Here is a 10,965-nt window from a genome sequence, read left to right on the forward strand (position 1 = left end):
AGAAATGATTTGTTACTTTTCTTTAACGTTAAAGTAAGATATTAAATTAAAAAATTACATTATTTAATAATCAATATTAATTGTAACAATCGATATTCGAACTTAAAACTCGAATTGAAATTAGAGCTTACAAGTGTAATAAGCTATAATAGTCTCTATATAGCAAACTTCTCTTTATGTTAATTTTATCTAATAAATTTTCCAGAATTCTTAATGTTAATATTTTTTTAAATATATGCTTATTTTTAGGGAAATTTAGATTGTAATTTATCAATGTAGATTTTATTAAAAAATTTTATTAAGTACTGTTCTCAATTAATGTCATTATTAAGAGTACATTTCAATATTCACCTTAATACACCAAAAATTTATATTTTACGTTATATTGATTTTTAGTATTTGCAATGACTATTAGAATGAAACCTAATATACAAAGCATTTTTCAATACTTAAATGTTTATTTAAATGAAATATTTTTATTATTTATTTAGTAACGATAAAAGTAACGGTTAAATTACTGTAAAAATGTAGCAGCATTACTGTTACAGACAGAAAAAAGTAAGGATCATTATCAAAAGATAGTAACGATAATAACGGCGTTTTATTTAACGAGTTACTTCTTATCCCTGGTACCTGAAGATGTCATTTTATCCTTGTTTTACGTCTAATACGATAAAGATAGAATGACGCACTAGGGCACTCGGGTGAAGTTTCTGAATGCAGCCCTATGGGGTCGACATTTCATCCTCGTCCCGAGTAGCTTCACAAGAAGCGACGAGGTCCCTGGCGCGACACGCGCATAATGTCAGCTGATGTAATCACTTCGACCGAGTCGCTGAACACCTGGGGCATATAGGGCTTCTTTAATCTCACCGTCTCTAACGTGGTGGGCGTACGCGAGTGATTGCGCCCAGAGGAGCGCGGGCGTATGCCGGGCAGGATGCACTTCCGGAGGAAGCGCTAAATATCCTTTCAATCTCGAAGCTTCAGTCGCTCACGAGGGAAGATTGCGTCGGATCAAAGGGCTGCCGGGCTCTTTTCGCTTCGTATTCGAGCGCAAGCTCGGAATTGCGAATCCGTTCGGAATACCTCCCGCGATCTCCATCCTCTTTTCATTAATAAAATCCGCAGATCAGATGTTTACAGAGGGTTTCCCTGAGCGAGGTTCTCGAACGTGTTAGCCACGGCACCTGCCCATCCGTCCGTTTGTCGTTTATTCTCGCTTCATTTTACTTTGAGATATTCACTGTCCGGCCGAGCTAACCCTCCGGCTAATTCATGAATATGCTGATTATCGCGCAATTCCGCGTGCACCGTTAATAGCGGCGAGAGTGCATCGTTCCCGCACGTTTGTAGGAATCATATGATGATCGATAAAGAGCTTTCGAGATTCCACGATTGCGTGATCGTCATTTCTAGATAGGTATCTGATTAGATGTGATAATTTTGTATCTTAAATGGGCAGTTAACGAGATTTGTACTTGCAGTTAAGTAACAAAATTGAGCAATATTGCAATTTAACAGTATTCGCATGAGTAAATTTAACTTAAATTAATTATATGTTTTAGAAAAGAAAACTACATCTTTCCAATGCTTATCTTGCCATATCAATTCAAATTAAAATATTCAGTCTTATCACTTTTCTATTTTTTGGTTTCCTTTCATCTTTTAAAGTTTTAATCTAAAGTTTTATGTAGGAAGCACACAAGTTAAACTACATAACAAATTTAGAATGGGATTACTTCTAAGATTACTTGCGGAGTAACTTTTTATAAGAGATAGGAACCGATACGTCTTTAATGTATAAATGCATAAAATTTGTCTCTTCTTTTAAAGCAAGAAAAAAAGGGAGAAAAAGGGAATTAATAAAATTTTTCATTGTTAATCGAATATATATTTTTTCTTGCATTACATTAAATACAAATAATTATTGATTATTTTATTATATATTAGAAAATGCAAGAAACAGCACAAAATATTTCATATCCGCATAAATATAAGACACATAATTTACAATTAATTGTTTTTATTGTTGTTATTGGGTTACTACTTAATCTTGCCATAAGACTTTTCATCTGTCGGCATGTTAACAATGACTGGTTAAGCAGTTAGACTCATTTTTGTGTAGTTATCATACGCAATCGTTCCTACAAAATTCAGCATATATTTTACGATTTTTAAATTTAATTTAATATATTGAACAATTCAGAAATATTTATAGCAATAAAACTATTTTTAGTTGAAAAAATAAACTTTTTATTTTATTTAATAGTATCTTATCTACAGATGATAATGTATAAGTCATTTGTTCTATTAAGATATTGGAAATTACTATTCGTAAGTAAATTTTCATCATTGTTAAATTGATTATTGAGAATAATCATAAAGGAATGTTAACATTATAAATTGTTTTCTACTTATGCCCAATTTCTTCACCTCTAGATAACTTTATTTAAGAGATATCTCTCGGAATACAATGGAGATATCTCCTGAATAAGGTTATCCGTAACTTATCTGGAAGTGAAGAAATTGGGCATTAGATAATTAGAAATACAGAGATATTATTCATAAAAGATACAACATATATAGATAATATTTTTATTTATTTTATCTAATGTTTTACAAAAATATCTCAAACATTATTTACACGCAAATATCGGAGGAAATAAATGTCCCGTCATCTGTTATATAAAATCAAATTTAATAAATATCGCTAGATACTTGGCTAATATTTCAAGCATCGTTCAAAGCCTTCTCTACGAATCTTGGTAAAGCAAAAGCTGCTCGATGTACTTTATCATTGTAATACATTAATGACATACGATCTAGATCTTTGTCGCTGAATACCTTCACTGGTTCTGCAAAATTTGTTTGCTAAACAGAAGAAATTAAGTCGTTAAAATATAGAATATATTTTAGAAAACTAATTTAAGAAGAATAAATATAATGTATAACTAATATTTCCGCGCGCGCGCGATAAAAAATTTCTCTACAACACAAATATCAATTCTTAGTATACACAATTTTTCTGTCCTTTACTACATATGATGGGTCAATCCCATCGTTAATTTTCATTATTTACTTTTACAAGTATACAAAAATTATTAAGTGATTTTTATATATATACATATATAATTAAACATTTTTAAAAAGTATCTGTAAGTATATTAAAAAATTGAATATGAATATTAAATTAATTATTTGATCCTTCTAATAAGTATTTCAAAGAAAAGAAATGAGCAAGACGCGAATGAGTCAATTTTGCATGTATGCACTAAGGGTTAAATTAATGTATATGTATATATATACGTACCTATACATATTGTACACATATATTCTTTAGATTATCGTCATATATTTAATTATATAGTTATTAAATGAGAAGTTTATGAAATTTATGGACACAAACAATACAAATAACTTATGTCTAATATACTAACTGCAGTTAAGCTTCCAAGAACAAAACCGATTTGACCCGTAGGATATGTCGGTACGGATGTTACTGCGTAGGTAGCGACAGGAAACACAGCCTTGCAATGCTTGAATGTGTTACACACTTGATCCAGGTTCGCCCATGCTGTGCCAGCCTGGCTGGCAATGATTCCACCAGGTTTTAATGCATATTTCAATAATTGATAGTACGGATGTTTAAAGAGATTCTCAGCGGGACCTAAACAGAACGTCGAAATTATTAATTTCATTCGTAATATCTTTCGTTAAAGAAATTGTACATATATATATTTTTTTTTACTATAAAAAGGACCTTATTTATAGAGAAAGAACCTTAATAAAATTTTTAAGTCGTCCGTTTTATCAATTAAGCACAATAATATAATATTTGTCCCAATTTCGTTTTTCTTTTTTACAGATTTTAAAATCCTTTTCCAGAATTAAAGTATACGCGTTAATACGTATCTGTAAGGAGGAGTTTATGTCGAAAACACTATAGGGTAACTCCGGTATATACGCCGCGCTGGGATTTACGCCGCGGAAGTCAGAAAAAATAGGAGTGGGGGTAATTTTCCCGCAACTACTTTGTTACATGCCTTTATGTTATATTAGTATTGAGTTATAATTTTTCAGCTTCTTACTGTTAATATTAATAAAATTATTGTGAGTTGAATCGATTTGTCACTGTGTGTGTAACAAGTAGCATTATCAGAAATTATAATCTGCATAAAATGATTACTGTAAGGCGTGTAAAAGACCTAGTGGTAATTTCGTGATACATACGTGTAGAGGAATAGTAAAGCATGTTGTATATATAGAGCAAAATACAAGTGCTTTGCTTTCATATTCTTTGTTTAGTTTGTTGAAACCCTTATATTTTATTGCCATATATCCCACCCATTATCTATTATATATATAGCAAAAATGTAAGATTTCAAAAAGTTTATTTTTTAATATGAGAACTAAATATTTCGGATTTCTAATTTTTTTTTCATAGTAGTAGACAGTACAAAGTTTTTACTGATATAGTTAATTATTTTAAACATAGTAAATAATACTTAATAAATTGAGTTTTTGATAGGTGCGGCGTATATACCGAAGTTACCCTATGTAAATCCTATATGTATAATATGTTCTATTGAGTCGATAAAACAGATGACTTTAGGATGCCTTTAATGAAACCTTGTTAAAACAATTAATACATTAGTTTTGCGATATTTGCCTATGGGATCGCTACTGTCAGTGATGATGACATCGAATTCTCCTTGATGATGGTTCAGAAATTCGAAACCGTCGCCAACAATGATATTTACGTAAGGATTATTAAGACCTAAACTTAAACGAGGCAAATATTGCTTGCACACTTCGATGACTCGGTCATCAATGTCCACTAATGTGACACGCTCAACATCCGGATGTTTCGCAACCTCTCGGGCAACTCCACCGTCACCACCACCCACTATTAAAACCTGTTATTTGATAGAAATTTCGAGTTATCTATATATTTTCTTAAAGACAATTTTATGACTTAAAAGAAACACATTGCTTTAATGATACATAATATTTACCATACACATTTGACTTAAACAATTCATTAATTATTCATTATTAACTAATGAAGCACATAATGTCTCTGACATATTTTATCTATACTTTATTACTAAATATAATAATAAGAAAGAGATAACTTATGATTTTGTTTTTATTAAATCTATTAGCATTTTGAAAGTCTATTACTTTTATATAAATATACTTCATATATACATAAATATATATTTAAAAAATTCGAATAAATTGATATAAATATAAAATCTGTGATGTAATTGTTATGTAGATAATCAAGCAAGACAACAAGTCATTATGATACCAAAATGATGTCAAAATGACTCTAAAATGATCATTAAAAGTTATTTTTCAATAATTTTTTGATTCGTTTTAATGTCATTTTGACTTATCATGACTTGTTATTCTGCTTATGTGTATGCTCTATTAAGTTGATATAACAGATAACTTTAGGATGTCTTTAATGAAACCTTATTGAAATAATTAGTACATTAGTAATATTTCAGTTATTATTCTTACACTCTGTGGTTTTGGATGGCTGCATAACGGTAAATATGATATCATCTCGTGATAGGACATTTCATCTTTCTCCGTGCATTGGATCACACCGTCGAGCATTAAAGCTTTACCATGTGTAAATCTACAAACATAACATTTTTATGTTTAACAAATTATATACGTTTAATATTTTTTAATTCTTAATATAAATTTTTATATAGTCCGTTTGATTGTTAATGTATTTTAAAATACTGTCATACGTTTAATAATTTTGCGGCGTCTCCACTCTAAATTTCTTGCAGTGAAATCTCATTCTAAGAAAGTAAAATATTTTTACTTTTTTTCAAGGATGGTTATATTTCTACTCTCTTGGAGTGAGATTTCACTGCAATAATTCAGCTTCGATTTATTTGGTCACTTAATCAGTTAAGCTGGTGCCTTAATGAATGGAAGCGGAACGATTGGGCACTCTCCCGTCTAACCAGTTTAAGAATTTTGGATTGTATATGGATCAGATACATTGAGAATGGCTCGAATGTAAGCCGAAACGTCTGATTTCGTCGTATTTAATATATCATTTGCTCGCACGACTTACTACGAAACAACTCTTATTAACCTGTTTCTCTGTTTATATTTGACATTCTCGAGAGTTTGTTTTTCTTGTATTGTTTTTCTTGTATTGTTTTTCTTGTATTCACTGCAATAAATTTAGAGTAGCTAAAGGAAAAATACTCACGTTTTCACTACCAGAATATCTTGAAACGAAGAGCGTTCAGAATGTAGAACTTCTTCTACTTCCAGCGATAGTGCAACGCCGGGCCACAGCTCGCTGTTCAATTCGCTGAACCAGCCTAATTTCATAGCATTCATGTTAGCGTAGTTTGTGTCCAATTTGCTTCGCTGAAGTATGCTTTACATAAAAAAATTAATAATGTGAGAACAGTATGAACATAGTTAAAACAAACGTTACATGCTTCTAAATTATAGTAAGGATAGCACGTTAGCTTAATTAAAACTGTGTTGCTTAATCAGTAATGCATTTCAAACATTGTGCTGCTTAGCTTTTCGTCTTTAATTTATGTCGCACGGAGAAAACAATTCGCTGGCACAATGCATATTTTATGCTGTCGTAGCAAACTCGTCAAAAGATTTTTTTCTAGTATTTAGTTCGTGAGTATAGTTTCGTTCAATCTGTAAATTATTCCGCTGTAATAACAAATTGATTCTTATCTTGTCAATGAATTTGCTATAACGACAAATTACAAAATAATAAAATGCATCCTCGGTGCATTTTAGATGATCCACAATCTAACGGAACAGCAATGCATATAATGAGTAGAATGCTATCATAGATAATTACAAAAATTTCAAGACACTCAGTTATGCAATAGACAAGCAATAAAATACCGCTACGTTTTATTTATTTCTCAGACTTACGTTATTTGATTCTATCTTGTGCATAAATTACTCGAATTATCTTATTTTAATTTAATTCTCCTATAATAAAAAAAGATCGGATGCGACTCCCGCTTTTTCTATTTAACAGAAAAAGAAGTTTTATTATATTATTTTTTTTTTTACCCATTTTGTTATATTAAGTGGATAAAATATGAACAAAACAGCATTGGGTTAGATCCAAACCTATTTCTCTGAATATATTTTAAAAATTCACCTTACCATATATAGGTTAAAAATTACTTAACAGTATAGTCATTAATAGAGAGTATCTGATAATCCTTGTAATACTATGTGTATGTATAATTTTTGATAAATATAATATATGTAATATATAAAACAAAATGCAAATATGGAAATAATGAGATGATAATATAGCGTATTTTTTTAAAGAGATGGTACGAACACCGAATAAAGTAATCTTTGATAAATGTAATCTTCCACGTGATTGACTCCTGTCATGCATTTTTAGATTATTACGTAAAGCTATATTATAAGATACGCAGGAATTGCAATGACGTTCGCATATGAGCACATTCTAAATTATTTCTTCAATGACGCCAATTAAGGGAAGATGAGACCTTTGAACGAGAGAAAAGATGGGTGCGATAAATTGCTTGCCACAAATTATTCATCGAAATGGATATATAAGTGAATCTTCTTCCGGATAAAGTCCATACTTACTTCTTTTTATATAGTGCATTTCGTTTAATGTCTCGCACATAGCGATGGTGCTTTCATCAGAATCGATATTTAGCTTTAAATCAAATATCGATATCGGAATACCTCTATTAAATATTAAAGTACTTATAAAGCTATCTCTGTTCAAGTTACCTGTAGCATTTTTTAAAATGATCGTGCTAGTTCGATTATAGTCATAAAAAAATTCCATTCTAAATTAAACTAAAGTATTTAAATAAATGTTTATTTATTTTTTATTTGCTATTATTTTAGTTTATTATTACTGTTTATCTCTCCATATATATTATGTAAATATAGTGAGTATTTAATTTCCGAGACAATCATGTCTCTTGATAGTGTCTCATAATAAAATTGTTACACACACGTACAAAAGATTATTGTACAATTATAATTATATACAGAATTCAGAACTTATTTAATTCATGAAGCATAAGGATGACCTGATAAGAAGATTGAAACGTTTATATATTATTATTGTAAGATACGAATTTATAAATATTTACACATAGAACATCCAATGTTGACTTTCATACTCCTGATCTACCATGATTGATTTAATTATAAAGTCTTTATAAAGTCTTTATTTTTTTTCTTGAAAATGTTTAATGCCTAATTTCTTCATATCTAGATAACTTTATCCAAGAGATAACTTCCAGAATACAATGCAGATATCTCCTGGATAAGGTTATCCACAACTTATCTGGAAGTGAAGAAATTGGGCATTAGACAATCCCTTGAATAATCCTATGTTACACATCTTTAACTTTGCTTTCGATAAATAGAAGTGTGACGATTATGTCGCCATTGCCTCAGTCGAAAATTCATTTCGCAAATATATAATTGTCATACGAAAATATCACGTTCTCGTAATCGCGCGAGACACAGGTAAATACCAAGACCTGCTGTTCGACGTAAAAAAAAGGACAGTAACGTAACAGTTAAACCGGCGAGCAAAGACAACGAAAAGAGCACGACTAAGAACATTTCTAAACGGCATTTAAATTAATATACATGCCATAACAATTCGATATCGCGGTAAAATATAAGATAGCACGCGCTGTAAATCGATGTGTAGAAATATGGGATATAACCGCCATATCTTGCACAGGCAAGATAATAAAGTCGAAATATGTTGTATTTAAAATCGGTAAATTGAAGCGTTCTCGAACATTCGAGAAGAAGTAAATAAGTTTCTCAAAGACTGAGATCAGGAAGCAATTGCAAGAGGAGAGTGAAACACTTCTCCTCTGGCTCTCGTCGCGTTTAGTCATATAGATCTATTGCGCTCGAAATAAAGACTGTGATTTTGACCAAGTGGAGTCGATCATTGGCACTGGCCACATCATAACCATCCGAATCCCGTAATAACTACCAAAGAAGTAAATAAATTACTTGCTTTAGCAAAACCAAAAATTGCTTCTGTTTAACTATATTCTATCTTGTATGACTTCATTCGGTATTTTTTAATGAATATTATTGATTCTATAAGTCCTGAACTCTTTTTTTAACACACTGTTTATCATATTTTTTGTAATTTTAAAAACTTTACATTATAATAAATATAAAGTATAATTAATATTATTTAACATATTCAAAGTATATATAAATCTTTTAGGCACGCATACCCCTCCCCCCCCCCACACACACACACATCTAAACACCGAATCATTCAAAAATATTATAAGCTGTATCACTATTAAACCTAATATTATCTCTCTTTTATAACTTTTATACCTTTCTGCAGTAATATTTAACGAATCGTCAAATTATATTATTATTCTTAGCATTGCGATATTTATAACACATTGTTACTACATTAAAAATCCAAACGTTGAAACTTATCATTAAGATAATAAGTTTCATAACGTTGATTTCTTATCAATAATGAGAGGTTTTTCAAACGCTTAATGATTAACGCCAAACGCTTAATTGATAACATTTCAGCTAAAGTTTTTACTGATATAAATTAACGTTATATAAGATTAAATAATTACCGAAGCACAATCCGATATGTCGCTGCAAAATTTTGAACTCACAAATTAGTAATTATACAAATAACCGGTTTAAAAATATCTTATCTGTTCATTATGTTGTAACTCGTTAATTACGAGTTACTTTCGCTTATTAACAGCACCATAATATTACAACAAATGTTAATGAAACATTCTTTAAACATGTATCATTTGATTTTATTTACACTTCACATTTTCTGAGAACACGTAAAATATTCACTTTTCCAAGCTCGCAATGATAGTTTACCTATGATAACCGTGGCTCGCCCGAAGAAAGCTTGAATCAAACTGAGACGAAGGCGCGTGTAGCCCGGTTTCTCTTTATAACTGACTCGACTGTTTAGATAGGTTTATCGTCACTAACACACTGCCCGATAATGTAATGAGGCTCATAAAGATTTATTCATACTAGACGAAGACACGTTTCATCTCGCTAGTATTACGACACAGCACCATTTCTCTTTGCGTATTTTTATGATTTTTAATTGACAGGGATGCATATATTGATATATTTAGTACACTTATATACAGGGCGCTCCATTTTAATGTCCCACTCCAAATAATTTTTTTATTTTTGATTAGAAAAAAATGTTGTATAACTTAAATAGACAAAAGTCGTATGGCTTTGAGGGGGACTAAGATGATGTCATTAGTTTGACCTTAAATAGTTGCTTCAAGGTCACGTGAAGGTTACCTGCAATTTCTTAAATAGGACCCCCTACTTTTTATTGCACATTCTTGTAGATCATCTAGAGAGCTTTTTAAAACACTATAATTAAGTTCATTTTTATTAAGTACTTTTCGAGTTATAAGGCTTGCAAGTTACAGCACCGTCGGCATTAGTATTACCCAAAGTGTCCGACTGATGACTAAAAACCTCTTAAACATTGTTCAGGATCATGACCTGGATAACATTTGTCAAGTCAAGGTCATTGCAGGTTATTCCTCTTATTTTCATTTTTACATAAAAATGAATTTTTGGCGCAAAAATGAAAATAAGAGAAACAATCTCCATTGACCTTGATCTTGACAAATATTATCCAGGTCTCATGATCCTGAATAACATTTAAGAAGTTTTAATCGTCGGTCGGACATCTTGGGTAATGCTAATGCCGGCGGTACTGTAGCTTGTAAGTCTTATAACTCAAAAAGTACTTAACGAAAATGAACTTAATTATAGTGTTTTAGAAAGCTCTCGAGATGATCTGCAAGAATGTGCAATAAAAAGTAGGGGGTTCCATTTAAAAAATTGAAGGTAACCTTCACGTGATCTTCAAGCAAGTAT

General features: G+C 30.7%; 1 protein-coding gene across 2 annotated transcripts; it reads right to left on the minus strand.

Moving 5' to 3' along the window:
* Positions 1 to 2,676: 2,676 nt before the first annotated feature.
* Positions 2,677 to 9,953, minus strand: SpdS (Spermidine Synthase). 2 transcript variants are annotated; one of them, XM_018508479.1, is made up of 6 exons: positions 9,928 to 9,953; positions 6,248 to 6,421; positions 5,533 to 5,653; positions 4,673 to 4,919; positions 3,441 to 3,670; positions 2,677 to 2,874 (listed from the first exon to the last, which is right to left on the minus strand). In XM_018508479.1, the coding sequence occupies exons 2-6, from the start codon at positions 6,379 to 6,381 to the stop codon at positions 2,734 to 2,736; spliced, it is 873 nt and encodes a 290-aa protein (XP_018363981.1). In that variant the 5' UTR covers positions 6,382 to 6,421; positions 9,928 to 9,953; the 3' UTR covers positions 2,677 to 2,733. The 2 variants fall into 2 exon arrangements, with proteins under 2 accessions (XP_018363981.1, XP_018363982.1); XM_018508480.1 differs by lacking the exon at positions 9,928 to 9,953 and adding an exon at positions 9,663 to 9,897.
* Positions 9,954 to 10,965: the final 1,012 nt, after the last annotated feature.

Source organism: Trachymyrmex cornetzi, unplaced genomic scaffold (assembly GCF_001594075.2).
Source record: "Trachymyrmex cornetzi isolate Tcor2-1 unplaced genomic scaffold, Tcor1.1 scaffold262, whole genome shotgun sequence".
In the NCBI taxonomy this organism is placed as follows: domain Eukaryota; kingdom Metazoa; phylum Arthropoda; class Insecta; order Hymenoptera; family Formicidae; genus Trachymyrmex; species Trachymyrmex cornetzi.

Excerpts from the sequence above, each read along its gene's own strand:
- SpdS (XM_018508479.1), bottom strand. The coding sequence starts at position 6,381 with ATGAATGCTATGAAATTAGGCTGGTTCAGCGAATTGAACAGCGAGCTG. Across the intron at positions 3,671-4,672 it reads TGACAGTAGCGATCCCATAG|GTCCCGCTGAGAATCTCTTT; the intron begins GCAAATATCGCA and ends CGTTCTGTTTAG. Across the intron at positions 2,875-3,440 it reads TTCTTGGAAGCTTAACTGCA|CAAACAAATTTTGCAGAACC; the intron begins GTTAGTATATTA and ends TCTTCTGTTTAG.